The sequence below is a fragment of the Panthera onca genome, chromosome D2, assembly GCF_046562875.1.
Source record: "Panthera onca isolate mPanOnc1 chromosome D2, mPanOnc1 haplotype 2, whole genome shotgun sequence".
Classification (NCBI taxonomy): domain Eukaryota; kingdom Metazoa; phylum Chordata; class Mammalia; order Carnivora; family Felidae; genus Panthera; species Panthera onca.
In genome coordinates this window covers 8322002-8337893 of record NC_138349.1, presented here as the reverse complement: position 1 = coordinate 8337893, position 15892 = coordinate 8322002, and the positions used below count along the sequence as shown (strand labels likewise).

The 15892-nt window shown below is 56.0% G+C and overlaps 1 protein-coding gene across 2 annotated transcripts in view; it reads right to left on the bottom strand.

The window, feature by feature from the left end:
• The window catches only part of CPXM2 (carboxypeptidase X, M14 family member 2), a 140581-nt gene extending 125191 nt beyond the window's left edge, over nt 1-15390 (bottom strand). Inside the window, exons 1-2 of one of the 2 annotated variants that reach the window (XM_060641267.3) lie at nt 14951-15390; nt 5072-5170 (exon numbers count right to left, since the gene is read on the bottom strand). In XM_060641267.3, the coding sequence (XP_060497250.3) occupies nt 5072-5170; nt 14951-15257 (406 nt within the window). In that variant the 5' untranslated portion in view covers nt 15258-15390. The remainder of the gene's footprint in view (nt 1-5071; nt 5171-14950) is intronic. The other variant, XM_060641266.3, reaches the window with a different exon arrangement.
• Nucleotides 15391-15892: the final 502 nt, after the last annotated feature.

Below are 15892 nucleotides of genomic sequence, written 5' to 3'. Positions count from 1 at the left end.
TGGCCGCCCCCCTCGCTTCCAAGGGGTCTGAAATACAGACGTGACCGCATTATCACTGCCGGGACCACATCAGCCGCACCTCTTCCAGAATCGGGAGTCTCAGACTCACTCCCCTGCCCTCAACAGCTCTGCCAGATGTCTAGGGGAGACCAGAGCTGAGCCCCAGGGAGCGTCTGACCACACAACAGTCGGGAAAGGCTCCCAACAAGGGCTTGGATGAAAAACCAAACTGCCCACAGCAGTGAAACACTCTCATGTATCACACACACACACACACACACACACACACACACACACACACACAGAGTAGGTCAATCCCCAAGCAGGGTACCTGCTTACAGCCTCAAATCTCACCCAGCCCAGGCATAAGGAAGCTCCCATTCACCGACATGCATCCCTTGGGGAAACCCATTCTACACCCACGATGGCGGGAAATCACGTTCCTTTCCTACAGATCAAAGACCACTTCCTACGGAGGCTGGCTCAGCTGTCCTGGGTCACGAAGAATCCACTTGAACACACACAGAGTACGCGTTCTGTAGCCCAGAACGCTAGTTCCAGCACGGGGCAGGGGCTCAGTAAACGAGTCCGCCATTCATGTCGAGCACTGGGTGTATCCTGAGAAGAAACAGAGGATCCCGAGCTCTTGAGACTCATATCCTCACAGAAGAGAAGGGCTGCCCGTAGGAGTCACTAGGATGTGACAGAGGAGGGGACTGGACCCTGAGGAGGAGGTCTAGGAAAATGAAAGAGAGGTGATCAGGGCAGGCTTCCTGGAGGCAGCATTTGCAGAAAACTGAAGTTCGAAGCCAGGGGTTGGCAAGCCTCAGCCCATGTGATGGCCAAATCGAGGCCACCACCTGTGTTTGTAGGGCCCAAGCGATAAGAATAGTTTTGTAGTTTTTAATGGTTACATTTTAAATGGTTATTTAAGTACATAATGTCCTCAATTTTGCCTCTTGGCCAACAAACCACATATTTACGGTCTGATCCTTTAAAAACGTCTGCCAACTCCTGTAACTGAGACACACGCACAAAACAAGTCCCAGATAGCAAATAAAAGCCATCGCTAATGCTCGCCGAGGGCTTGCCGTGTGCTCTGCGTGCAGCGTCCTTCGGACGCTATTTCACGGTCACGTAGCCCCATAAAGGGATGTCCTCCCCACTCTGCAGAGGAGGAAACTGAGTCACAGAGAAGTTAGGGCCTTGCCCAGAGTCGCACAGCCAGTGAGGGTAAAGCCTCATCCCTCATCCCAAGATGGCCTCTCCGTTACCAACTCAGACGCCTGTCCAGTTCCCTTGGGAGAAAACACATGACCCGTGTTCTCAGCACACAACACGTGTAAGAAACAAGCCCGTGTCCGGCTGGGGTGAAAAAGGAGGCAGGGGCGCCTGGGGGGCTCAGTCAGTTAAGCATCCGACTCGTGATTTTGGCTCAGGTCATGATCTTGCAGTCTGTGGGTGTGAACCTTGCACGGGGCTCTGAGCTGATGGTGCAGAGCCTGCTTGGGATTCTCTCTCTCTCTCCCTTTCTGCCTTCCCCCACTTGTGCGCTCGCTCTCTCTCAAAATAAGCAAATTAGGGGCGCCCGGGTGGCACAGTCGGTTAAGCGTCCGACTTCGGCTCAGGTCACGATCTCGCAGTCCGTGAGCTCGAGCCCCACGTCGGGCTCTGGGCTGATGGCTCGGAGCCTGGAGCCTGTTTCCGATTCTGTGTCTCCCTCTCTCTCTGCCCCTCCCCCGTTCATGCTCTGTCTCTCTCTGTCCCAAAAATAAATTAAAAAAAAAAAAAAAAAAAAGTTGGAAAAAAAAATAAGCAAATAAACTTAACAAAAAAAAAAAAAAAAAAAGGAGGCAGAGATCAGAAATGAGAGGCAAACAGAAACAAGTAAACTGTCTCAAGGCCTCAGCTCAGAACTGGCACCTTGGCATTCGCCTTATTCTATTCTTGCCGGACCCGGCAAGGCACACAGACCAGCCCAAAGGCAAGGGGCTCTCGCCTGCTGTGAAGGGAACGGAAAAGTCACATGACAATGGGGCAGACACAAGGAGAGCTGACGAACTAGACCAATGATGCAACCAACCGCATGGACCATCTCAGGACAGTATCTAAGATGCGCTTTGCTGCCCGAGCTGACAGTGCTCCTCAGTCACGTGTCCTCCAAGCCAGAGTCCCCAAGGGGAGAAGTCCGCATCTGACACAAGCCCTTGATGGCACCCGCTCACATAACGAGACGGGGCTGATGTCTGGACCACCCACACCTTGAAGATGAAGCGGGTGACATCTCCATCGACCACGATGCAGGTGACGTCTGTCCACCTGCCACCCGACCCCTTCATCCTGCCACCTGCCCAGCGAGATCTGGGGAGAGACAGAGAGGAGGCTGGGCACCGGGTTCTGAGAGTGCCCGGCTACGTATGTGAGGCCCCCCGTTCTGCCCAGCACCTCCCCCGGGGGCTCCTGCCTGACCCCAGGCCAGGGTTCCTAACTGCAGGGGTACCTGCCTCCGTGCACCACCTCCACGGCCAGGTCTTCTCTCTCCCTCCTATATTTGCACATCACGGCCCCCCACACGGCTCCTCTGCCCCCCTGGGTTACCCCCAATGCCTCGATTTTGTTTTAACAGGAGGGCGATGTAAAGAAGTCCCACACACCGAAATCCCCTGCAGCGCACTCAGTGAATCAGAGCCGTGCCGGCTGTCCTGGAGACCAGGGACCCCAGCCCACGCAGACAGCGCTCTGAGGCCGAGGCCAGGGACACAACTCTGAGTGGGCTAGAGCACACGTGCGCGTGTGTGCACGCACGTACACACATGTGTAAAGAAATGGGCCTTGAAAAATCTTCCTGCAAATGCCTCCCCAAATTTTAATAACTTCCAGTCCTGGGAATGAACAACTAAAACAATTTGAACCAACCCCCGTGCCAAAGCTAAAAGAAAAGGAAAAAAAAAAAAGATCTAGACAAAATATTTTTTCTAATGTTTAAAGTACTCAAAAATGAACAAAACAGTAAAGGCCTCGGCGGCCCGCATCCGAGGGCAGCAAGAACCCAGCCCTGGAAGGCGTTGACCAACCCTGTGATCCTGAAGGGACCGCTGGCGTTTTGATCAGCCTGCTGGGACACAGGGACAAAAGTCGTGCCCAAGGCCTGCCCGAGGTGGGCGTCCGATTATCACCCATTTCACTGCGACCCCCAAGGTCACGGGGTCCACCAGGGGGAAGAAGCAGAGACGCAGCCCCACATCACGCGTCCTCAGCTCACCTTCCTGATACGTGGCCGGATTCTCACACAGAGTCGTGACCCTGAGGCTTCTCTTTCCAGGAAGCAACTTTATTCGTGCCGGCACCGCTCAGTTGGGTTCGTACCCGAAGAACTGAGCCCCGCACGCCACGTAGAGTAGTTTTTTTATACATTTTCTATTTCTTTGCCTCCCATTTATGGTAACACACAAACATGCAGTCTGATCAAGTGATCTCATGTTTACAAGGTCATGAGGGATCTTGTCACGTAGGCGCATAGTCAGGCTACCTTCACGGGGTTTTTGTGTGTGTGTGTGTGTGTTTTCCTTTTCTCTCTTTTTTTTCTCTCCTTAGGGAGGGGACCCTACCACAGACTGATGGCAATGGCAACAGTGTGTGCCTGTCTGCTTTAAAATGGGAGAGAATTCCTACTTGTTAAGTGATTACAGAAGTTTGTTGAATTTCCGTTTGTATTTTAGGAGGCACTGTTGGTCATACCTATGATTTCTTAGACGGTAAGTTTTTGGTTAGAAACACAGCCCCAAACCATGACATTACGCCTAAGGGAATTTGCAGCTCCCTTCATGACAACCGACTCTATTACACGTGGATGGGCTCACAGAGCAGCTGAAAACAGATCCTGCCTCCTTACAGGCAAAGTTGTGAAACATTGTGTTTACTTAAGCGGCTGCGCTAAGCAGAAAGTCTAGACTCAAAATCTTGGGTTCCAATCCCCGTTTTGCCACTTACAGGCTGCATAACCACAAGCAAATGACACATACTACCAAGTCTCATTCTCCTTATCCATAAAATACAGATAATGGTACAGGGCGCCCGGGTGGCTCAGTCGGCTGAGTGTCCGACTTCGGCTCAGGTCACAATCTCGCGGTCCGTGAGTTCGAGCCCCGCGTCGGGCTCTGTGCTGACAGCTCGGAGCCTGGAGCTGCTCTGGATTCTGGGTCTCCCTCTCTCTCTCTGCCCCTCCCCCTGCTCGTGCTCTGTCTCCCTCTCTCTCTCTCTCAAAAAAATAAATAAAAACATTAAAAATTTAAAAATATATGGATAATGATAATGACGATACCGGTAATATCCACCACATGCAGAGAGACACTGAGAGATACTGCACACGAGGCCCAGTGCCTGGCCTTAAGCTACTGAAAGTTGAAATGTTTAAGAAATGGTTGCTATTAATATTAGGAGAAGTGCAATCCTAGATACCAGAGCTTAGCGTAATAGAGATAGAGTAACAGTGACGGTCACAGTCGATCACGGTAACAGCCAGCGCTAGTGGGCCAGACTTGACCCAGGAGTCTAGAACCGATGTCTTCGGCCATCCTAAGGTAAGTAATTAAAAGACCAGTATTTTTACAATGGAGTAGGACCCCAAGACTAGCATCACGTGGTTTGTAAACACGAGACTCTCTCTCTGACTCCAGAGGCCCCTGGGTCTGGCTGGGAGATAAGAAACGTACACGTAATGTACACGGGCAGCTATGAGGCCCCACCAGAAAGGAAATGAGGTTGCCATGCCAGGCGGCACAGGGCGGGGGCGGACAAGGCAACCCACCCTGCAGAGATTCTGCAATGACTTCTGTTGAGTCAGTGGGGAAAATGCGGCTGTGAGTTTCTGCGCCCTGCAGGAGAGAGAGTGGCTCTGAATGTTTCCCTCCTCCCCCATTCGATAATGGTAAAAGAGAGGCCGCAGAGGCCAGAGAGGCCCGCAGACAGCAGGCAGCCCCAGGCAGCCCCAGGGGAATCTGCAGCTGGCAGCTGTTCCAAGGGACTCTGCCCGCCCTGGGCCGGTGGAGGCTCTCCACAGGGCCTCCCTCACCCTCTCTGACTTCGTCACGGGCCACGGGGACGCTGTGATCATCACTGGCAGCCTTCTCAGAGCTCTTGGTTCTCACGCCTTTTCTGCTGCTATTTTTACCTAAAAAGAAGGAGAGAGAGAAATGCCTTTACTTCCACACATGTCAGAGTCCTCCCAGGATGGTGAGAATTCAACCATCGTCGGCAGAGTAGCGCCCCCGCCCTCTGCCTCCCCTGTCCCCAGTGTTGGCACCCTGGACGCTGAGGGGCTTGTGGTCACAGGAGATGAAGTGGGTCGCTGCGAACACCCAGGGAAATTAACACTCCCCATAAAAACAGTGTATACATACAGGCCGTCCCTATTCGAAAACTGCAAAATACCCTACGGTAGGACTTTGACCCTCGCGGGGGGCCCAGGTGGTGACACCACACCTAATTGATAAAACGGAGCTGGGAACTCCGGACTTCTGACCACAGCGCTAGGATTTCCCACCAGGTTGGGTTCCTCCTACCAGTTCTCTCCAAGGCCCTGGCTGGGGGAATGGGAGTGATGATGCCCCCACCAATTGGAAAGACTCCTTACCAGACTCTAGGAAGCCTATCTGCTCATTCCCCTGGTCCTTCCAGCTTCTGTCATGCTGTACTCCCTCTCTCTGCTCCTGAAATACCAGCCTCCTTTCAGCCTTAAGTTCATGCGCTGGTCCTCCTCCTTGCATTGTTCTCTAATTAACTCCTGCTAATCTTGCACATCTCAGCTTTGGCACCTCCTCTTTTGGCTTTCCCGAACTCCCCAGCTAAATCAATGTCTCCTCGGGTGGGCTCTGATAACACCTTTCTTAGGTAGAGTTGCCTCTAAGCGGAGCCTGATGCAGGGGTTCAGTTACACACGATATATCACGGGGGTGGCTAGGGGGGAAGGGGGCGGGGTTCTAAAGGGAAAGGGGAGGGAGAAGAAGGACAGGGCAGAGGAAGGAGCTGAGTAAGGCTGAATTCTCTCTCAGCCAGAGGCGGATTCAGCCTGATCCCACGGGCAGCTCTGGAGCAGGAACGACACACAGAGCATTGTCCCCACCTTGAGACAAGAAGCCACCTCTTCTGCAGTTGGTTAGCTTGGCCACACATCAACCAACTAAAGAGTGACAGATGTACATTTCCCACCTATATTCTGGAGAAGGGATCAGCTATGAGCCATCACAGCCAAGACCCCAGCAGCTGGGATACAGGTGTACCTACAGGAAAAGAGGGCCCGGGCGGGGTCCCGGAGCCCCCACTACCTGTGCTGTGAAGCATCATCACATGCGTGTAACATATGTCAGTCTGTTCATGAGGGCAGGGACTGTGTCTCGTTCTGTTTACTGCCGTATCTCTGGAGTCTGGTACGTAATAAGCTGTGATGAATGAATGAATGAACAAGCTAATGAGTCACTAAATGACAAACAGACGAGAACAAGAGGAAGGGCAGGTCTGCGGAGAAGGACGTTTATTTGGACTTTAAAAAAGCAAGTTGAAAAATACCAAAAACATCTAGTGGACTTTGTGCCAATTAATGAATCATTTCAGACTGTTCTACAGTCACCACCCCCCCCCCCAAAAAAAAAGATACTCATCAAGAAAACCTTAAGTCTTCAAAAAATTCAAAGGGCACATTGGGTCCAGCCAAAGCTGATGCTCTCTCCATCGTATTCTGGAGTGATGCCTGCTGGGAGTATCTTTCATTTTCCATGAAAGTGCCCCCTCAGGTCAAGAAAGCCAAAGAGCCAAAATGTTCAGAAGAGAGCTGAGCCAGAGAACCTATGAGCATCTGACATCAGCCTGATGTCACCTCAGCATCTGCCCTCTTCTGTGGGGAGGAATGTCACGGCCAGTGACCTCCAAAGATGGCCCCCTCTGAAGGGCCTGACCAGGGGTCCGTAAAGATCTTGGTTGTTTACAAAAACCGGTGCCATCACTTTTACGAGTGTGGAGTCTTATTGGGCAGAAAGATAGGATATTAAGGACGAAAAAAGTTTTACAAAATATGTGAGGGAAAAGCCAAAGTTCTGGAAAAGAATGTTCCATCCCAACCCTCCCCCGAAGTCGGCCACTGGTTGCAAGCCTTCTCTCTCCCAGGACAACCTCTGTGGAGCCTCCGTGCCACCATGGGAGCAAGCGTCAAAGAGTGGGGCCCGGTGACGCCCCCAGCCTCACCTCCCGTGTGCCGCATCGACGCCCATGACACAAACGTGCCCACGCAGCTCAGGGGAGCCACCGGGGGCCCAGGCGCGGGGCAGATGTCAAAGCCCTGAGAGTTGAACTCCCCAGGGGGGACCGACATGTGGGGAACACAATCCCCGAGGAGGTGGCAAAGGGGCATAGATCACAGAAGCCCTGTCACCTCCTCTGGTTATCCGGTGACAGAGTTCCAGCCTATCGTAGGCCTACGGCTCGGGCCCCAGCCCCGGGCAGCCGGGTTCTGCCGCTGCCCTGCCCCACGGTGACCCACCTCACTCCCTAGGCTCCGTGCCCTCATCGACAACACAAGGAGACACGGCGCCTGTCTCAGTGGAACTTAGGGGAGGAGACAAACAACGTACGTCAAGCGTTCAGGGCAGTGCCTGGCCTGCCGCAACCACCAAATAAAAGACAGCGTCTCTCTCTCCGTCACCGACGCCACCCCCCCAGCCCCCCAGCCCCACTCGTCACGAAGCGCCACCCCAGCCGCTAAAGGGTAACCGCTCACACGTGGAGCGTGAGTCACAACCTGGGAGGCACTTCCACGTGGATCGCCACACCGGGTGTGGGCGAGGACCCAGAGAGGGCAGGAAGCTGACCGTGAATTACAGACGGGGACACTGAGGCACAGAAGCGGGAGAGAAGAGACCCACCCACGGTCACGGACAGAGCCAGGAGGCGGGAGAGCCGGAGGCGGGCTCCAAGGCGAGGCCCTTCCCAGTCCCCTTCCTCGCTTCCAGCAAGAAAGGCGGCACGCGGTCGGCACAGAAGGCAGATGAAAGGACAGCGGAATAATGCGCAGAGAAAATCAACAACTCCATCTGGGCTGCGTGACAAAAGCGAATTCCTTAGAAGTAGCAAAATGAAGTGCGGACGAGGGCCACATGTTCTATTCTGGTCTATGGTGATAAACATCATGCTTCTCGGTTGATAGGAAACTATTTTTTCCCCACTCTATATACAAGGAGCTTCCAGTCGCAAGCCCCCCCCCCCCCTTCCAGAAACTGAAAAAAAAATTCTTTGCTGCATATTTTGCATTCTCCCCAGGAAATTCCAGCCCAAGGGGGTCTGTGCTCTCTCTGGTGAAGGATTCAGCCCGGGGGTCCTAAGCTCCTCTCCTGCCTCTGGCTGAGGAACCCACGTGAGAGGAAAGGGCCTCGCCCAAACGCACAACGGGTTCTCGGGAGCTCCCCCAAAATGCAGATGCTCAGGACAGACAGTAATTGCGGTTCCACAACCACGCACGTCCGCAGAGAACCCTCACGCGTGGCAGCCGGGAAGACACGGCAGGTGAACGTGTGTGCGGGTGTTCGCGGGCCTAGGGCCATGGCATGGGGAGGGAATTAGCCTGTGTCTCCTCCAGTTCTGAGAAAGTCAAGCTCCTGGTAGAGACAGGAATCCGAGGACCGAGTAGATCCCGAAAGGCAGGCTGAGTGGTTGAATGAGACACCTGCCTCCGTGAATCAGGGACCTTGAAGGTCTGGGGTGGAGCTGGGAGGCACTTAGCACAGCTCTCTAAGTACTTTTCACCAGGGCTAGACCCAAATCAACCAGCCAACCAATCAGTCAAAAGCTCTCCCCTCCCCGCTCTGCTGGGTATTCCCTAGGAAACTAGCAGGCCACCCTCCCCTCCTCTGGGCCAGCCTCTCGTGCAGGCTTGGTCCCCAGCAGGGCCTCAGGGGCGTGAGGGCCAGCCGCTCCCGACATCTACACAGGGGCAGACACCTTCCTGACCTGCAACCACATAAGAAGCCCTTTGCTTCGAAGGATCCACCAGCGGAAAAGCAACAGATGGGGATGTGCCAGGCGCTGGGCAGGCCACCGCTGGCACTTGCCTGTCTCGGCTGGGTGCCACCTGGAAACAGCCCGAGACGCAGCCTTGGGTGCAGAAGTATATCTGGGAGGTGACTGCATGGAGTTCAAGGGAAGAAAGACGCAGAGAAGGAAATACCAATAAACCTAGGCTGCATTACTGAGCGAGACCCACCGGGACTCAGCCTGGCTGGGGACTCTGGGGGACCGGGTAGGAGGGGCCCCCATACCGAGTCTCCGAGGGCCGGGAGGCTGGAGGTTGACCCGCCACACCTCAGGAAGCATCCTGAGTCCTGAGTCACAGTGAGGAATCCGAGGCTTGGAGAAGCCACACGTGCCCCTGAGTGGCCGAACCAGATTTCGATCCCGGCCCTCTCTGAATTGTGAACTGCCAAACAGCCCACACGTGCCTTCGCGTGATCGAGAATTCCAAACAAATCTGTGACACTGGAGTCCTCAGTCAACATTCCGGAGGTGTTCTGTGCCCCTCCGACCATTCCGTGATGCCTGGATGAGGAGCCAACCAGGTGCCAATCAGTTCTGGGCACCAGCCATCCAAAGACACCCTAATTTCATGGGTTTCGTGATCCCAGAGTGGCACTAGGGTGGCAGGGACCTCAAAAAGCCACAGAGGGCAGAGTCATTGCTGGAGATGCCAAGCCTGAGAGCCCAGGCTCCCCGGCCCCGGTGGGGACATCCAGAGGACATCCTCACCTCAACACCCAGCCTCAGAGGCCCTGGCTGTCCTTTCCCAGCACTGAAGGCACCATCTGCCATGAGATCCGGCAGCCTTGGACCCTTGAGGTGCACAGGGAACACAAGGGCTATTTTTTAAGAACCGTGGCATCTCACCCAGCCTCCCCCTAACATGGGAGTGTCTCCCCTTCGTCACCCACGCACAGACCCTGGCTTCTGGAAGCACGGGCACAGGCTGGGGGCTTGCCAGCATGACGAGTTGACTTTGGAAAGCATTCTGGAAAGAGAGGCGGTGTCTTAGAAAGCTGCTTGCTGGGGCACATCAAACGGCCTTCTTTATAAAGCATCCTTTCCCTCAGAATTTTATAGGGAGCTTATCTGGACAAATGCTTCGGATGTCACCCTTCGAGTGAGTGTTTAACACCCTGACGTAAAGAGCTCTTGCTACGCGTTCATGCGTGCTGATGGCCCCGTGATTGCTTTTAAAATACACAGTGACGTGCTGACACGTTCTCCCGATCTCCACGCTCCAGCTCTGCCCAAGAGACGACGTGTCCGGCCGAAGGCCGAACACAGCAAGACGCGCTGAAGGGAGACGAGGCAAACCTCCGAAGCGAGGCCCCTTCCAACAACTGGCTTGCAGCACACAACAGAAGGGGCTTTGTTTACCACCACATATGCTCAAATAACGAGTCTTTGGTTATTTCCGCCCCCCACCCCCCGCCCCCGCGACGGGGGCACAACCCAGCGCGGAACACAAACTCGCTGATTCCGGGCACAGACACACAAACGAACGTGGCTCGCGGCCCGCTCTGCAAATTCCACAGGCTCGGGACCGTGGGCCAGGACGGCGGGCGCCCGCACCGAAAACAGCGACGCCTTCTCGCCAGTCCCGGAAGAAAGCAACAAACAGGCCCACAAGCAGAAGCCCGAAAGGAACCCAAGGCCTGGGAGGGGGAAGAAACAACATCTTCTTTTTAGTGTCTGGTGTATCAGCCTGTTTGTTTCTCACTACCACTGGGGAGGGAAAAGGTGAGTGACGTCTATGAACGACGGTTGACCTTTCTAATTTTTTGTTAATGTTTCTCTATCATTGAGAGACAGAGAGACACCGGTCGTGAGCAGGGAAGGGGCAGAGGGAGAGGGAGACACAGAATCGGAAGCGGGCTCCAGGCTCTGAGCTGTCAGCACAGAGCCAGACGCGGGGCTCGAACTCACAAACTGCGAGATCATGACCTGAGCCGAAGTCGGACGCTTCACCGACGGAGCCACCCAGGCGCCCCTATGGTTTGCTTTTCTGTCCCATTTTATCTTCTACAAAAAGTAAAGCCACAAACCCTTTGGAGATGACGTGCAAGGTAAGGACGTCCCAAATCCACACACGTGCCTAAAACGTGGTCCCCTATGGCGCCCCTCGTGCTGGGATCGTGGAAACTGGGCACCTAGACCTCCATCTCTGGACCCCAAAGCATTCCAACTGCAGGGACCTAGAAACTATTGAATGTGGCTCGTAACAGCCGAATAAGTGGAATTAGAAAGAGGTGGGTAGGTCCCTACGAGAAAGAACACTCTAGCAGTCAGTACCATTCATCCAATGGACGAGGTAGGAAGAGCCCATCGGTGGAAGGGCGTGAGCGGACACCGGGCAGCCCAGCATAGGACTCTTGCGGCGAACAAGAATTCACACGCACGACCACGCGGTTTCCTCCAAGTTCTAGAATTCTGGGATTAACCGATGTTCGCCACGAGGACCTCAGAAACTGCGCCATCGTGAGTCCCACTCGACCTCAAAAAAAGAAGCCCTCGGGTCTGTATCCTGATGGTAAGAGCGGCTGCAGGAACCCGTACCAGTGATAAAATTACAGAAAACAACACACACACACACACACACACACACGCAAATGTGAAGTATGTAAAACAGTGAATAGTATTGTGCCGATGTCCCTTTACAGCTTTGACCCTGCATAGAGCGGCGATCCTAACCCACTCGGGACATCTGGCAATGTTTAGAGACATTTCTGGCTGTCACAACTAAGAGGAGGGTGCCGCTGGTTGAGGCCAGGGAGGCTACTGCAGCCTACAACGCCCAGGACAGTCCCCCCATCCTACCCCCACAACATATACGACTGGCACAGAACCTCAATACTGCCAAGGCAGGGAAATCCCGTACTACAGTTCTACAAAACGTTATCATCGGGTTACGCAGGCCCTCCCCATGCTATTTTTACAATCGCCTGTGAGCCTATAATTATTTTAAAATGAAACCTTAAAAAAGATCCCACAACGCTCAGTACATCAGGGCTCTACTTCCCTGGGAATCCCTCAGCCACTCGTGGAAAAAACGCGACGGGCTCAATTAACCAAAGGATTCAGCTGTCCGAGCCACCTCCGGGAGAACGGCAACGTGTGACTTCCGTCGCACATTTCGGTGGTGGCGTGACAGAACAGCCACGGCTCAGGGCAGAATTCACACCAAGATCAAGTCCCCAAAATCCTCGGTTCCTTAAGCAAACCCTCCTCTGGGATTAAGACAAGACTCCCTCTGGAGCCTACCACACAGAACCCCTGCCTTCCACTTCCCTCGAGCCCGACCTTTACGCAAGACAGGGCGGTCTGAAAAAGAGGTGCCATCTGTAAAGACAAAGCACATGATCAACGTTTACATTAGTCACATACACGTTTACCACCTTCCTGCCCTCTAAATCTAGCCCCTCACTCCCCCACCAGGCCTCCGGAGCCTGGTGTGTGCATCGTGCACCATCCACCCCGTGAAGCCAGGTCGGGAAGTTCACATTACACACCCCAGGCTGCGATACAACGTTCCTTCCTCCGCAAATGCCTCCCGACGGCATAATGACCACCCGCTTGTGAGAAAGTCCAATGAAGGGACGAATGCTTCCGTTGCACCACGAGTGGCACAGACACCGAACGGCCACTTACAGTGGGGGAAAACCACTTTCCCAACACAGTGTAACTGCACACAACAACCATGGACTCCCCTGGTGGAGTCATTCTTAAACCCGTCTCCTCCACTTAGAGCCCAGGGGTGGAGGGTTCCACCGGCCAAACACTCAAAAACGGGGGGTAAAAAAAAGAGGACCGGAGTTTTAAGTTGGTGTTAAGGTCCCACTTTGCTTGTCCTTGCTGGGAGGGAGGGGGAGAGGGCTCTTAAAAGCTCACCCAGCTCATGACAAAGAACGGCAGGCTGGGGGAGGCAGCTCTCCCAGGGAGCCTCGAAGTGGGGTGTCTGGAATTTCCAAGGACCTTTTTCCAGTTTGGGGGTCAGCGATCCAGCCCTCAGCACAGCTGTGATGACTTTTTCAAAGCCTCCCCCCCCCCCCACCTTCCGCGCTGTCTACAGGGGCAGGGGATGTGACCTGCGCTCTCTACCCACCGGACCTTATTTAACACTTGGTGTCAAACAGGTCCTTGGTAACCACCCGAGGAATGAACGAACAACTCACAGACAGACTAGCACAGCCATCCGCTGACACACTGGAAGGTTCTGTTGAACAGCTTTTAAACCAACTGACCGAGCCAAGAGAGGTGGCAGGTTCGGGCTTCCTCTGTGGATGAGGACACCAAGAGTCAGGAAGCTGAGTGCCGAGCCCCAGACCTGGGTATGAAGTGTGGTCCTCAGAGTCCGTCTGGGGCTTCTCTTACATTCCCCTGCCCTCCCCGCAGTGAGTCCCAGAACCCAACATACGTGTCTCCCGCCCACCGTGCCCAGCCCTGCGCTAATCCCACAGCAGGTACTAAAAACCAAAAGCACCTGCAAATCTGATCCAAACTACCAAAGCCAAAAGGCCTTGGGTCCAAAGGCACAGGAGAAGGGCTTTCAAATCTCCCAAGCCAACCAGCGACGCCAGCTTCCTAAAACGGTCAGTGCCTCGGGTTCCTCACCTGTAACATAAAAAGAATACCCACCCCCCACAGCCACTGAAAGAATTAGATGACACCGCTATACACAAAGCTCCTCACGGAGGCACAGCAGATGGTCTACAAATGTGTGTGTCTCCTCCTACTGCTGTTATCAAACCACTGTGGTTTTATGCATCTTAACTCTCCTAACTCCCCAGCAGATATTGGAATTTCTGGATGGTTCTGTTTCAGGGTTACACAACTCACAGCACCGCCTGCCCATTCGCAGAGTCTCTTCACACGCTGAGGCATGGCAGGGCCCAACCCTCAACCCGGTACATGTGCAGCGGGGCTGCTGAGATGGGCCCACACATTTAAGAGTTCGGTGTCCCCACCCCCTCCCGTTTCCTGTCACCTCCTGCTGACTTTCTGAAGCCTTTAGCCAAGCAAAAGCAATTCCTTCCATGCCAGGAGCTGTGTGAGGGTGCCACCGGCGTGCATCTCCTTTCAAGGAAGGCCATGACGAGGCCAGGGAATTTAGCTACAAGCCTGCTCACTCCCCAGTCCTGAAATACTAAGACCACGGCCCTCTGCGGTTGAAGCAAAGAACGTTTGGAACAATTAAGAGAAAGTGCCCCCCCCCCCCAAGGAGTGAAACCGCATGGAAGTCATTTGCCAAGACAGGGCTGGCAGAGGCGGATGGATGGAAGGCTGGCCCGCAGGCTGCCAGGCGCCCCTAGGCTTTCCCGCCATCTGCAGCCCAACCTCTCCGCGGGCACAGGAGCCTCCCCAGCAGAGGCTCTGCCGTCCTGCCCCAACTGGGCAGGGGATTCACGGGACCCAGGGAGGGCGCTGAGAGGGGACAGTGGCTGGGTAAAGGCCCACTGCTGAGCTTTCTCCCAGAAGGCCGTTGTGCCAAAGCAAGCCAGCCCTTCACGTCGCCAAATCGTAAATTCACTCCCCAGAACACGCCCTGGAGGAAGACTGCAAAAAGTAGACAGAGAAGGAAGGGTGCCCGGCAGAAAGAGCCTTTGCTCGGCCAGTTTCCAACCGGGGCCACCAGCTCCCCAGGCAGCTTCCCCACTGGGCGCACCTGGACCTGCGAGGGGAGCGCCAGCCGGTTGAGGCGCCCGGGAGCTCGGGGCGGCCGGCGGGAGGCGCAGGGCAGTCCCCCAGCGAGGCGGGGGCAGCGACGGGTGGGTCGCGCCCCAGACACACGGGCCTGGAGGCCGGCTGTCCCCTCGCACCAGAGGGCCACCGCTGGGAGAGGCGCGCGGCCACGGGCGCCCCCTCGGGCCGCCCAGCGCACAAAGTCACTTACCTGGCGGCGGCGCCTCGGGAGCCAGCTTCTCCCTCTTGGGAGCCTTCTTGGGCTTGGTCGCCGTCTTGGGCGGCCTGGACTCGGGCGGGCGCGGCTCCCGCTCCCCGTTCCCGGTCCCCGCGGGCAGCGGCGGCGAGAAGGGCTCGGGCTCGGGCTCCGGGCGCGCGTAGTAGGGCTCCCGGCTCCAGGTCTCCTGCACGTAGTAGTCCGGGGCCTGGAGGGCTGCGCCCTGGGCGCCCACCCGGGCCAGGGCCACCGCCAGGAGCGCGAGGGCCAGCGCCAGCGCGGCGGCCCCCCGGCGGGCCATGCCCGCTCCGCCCCGCGCGCCCTGGGCAGGGTCACGGGCGCCGGGAGCGCCGGGCGGGCGGCGGGCGCGGGCGGCGGCGCGGGGGCAGGGGCGCCGGGACGGCAGCGCGGCGCACGGGGCGCGGGAGGCTGCCGGCCTGCGGCGCGTGTGACCGGCCCGCGGGGCTGGGCCGGGCTGGGCTGGGCTGGGCCGGGCCGGGGGCGGGCAGGGGCGCGCCGAGGCGCGGGGCGGGCGCAGGGGGCCGGCCCCGCCCTTCCGTCTTCCCTCCCTCTCCCCGCCGGCCCCGGAGGCAGGTGTGGGAGCCCCCTTCGTCCCATGACTGTCCCCAAACCTTGTCCCTCCCGCTGCCCCGACGCCGGCCGGTGAGCTGCCCTGCGGCGCGCCCGCCTCCCCAGGGTCTCAGAGGAGTTTCCGTCCAGGAGGAAGCCGGGGCCCGTCCACAGGTTGCAGAAACGTGGCCCGCCGAGGGAAAGGGCTCTCCCAGCCTCCTAAAGCCTAGCCTCCAGCTCTCCTGACCCCTGCCCCGTGCCTGGCTCCACACCAGACAAGGTTCTCCACTGGCCGTTCAAACCTTTTGCTCAACTTGACCATGATCCTATTTCAGGAACAGTGAATAAGGCATTCCTGAGCCCCCC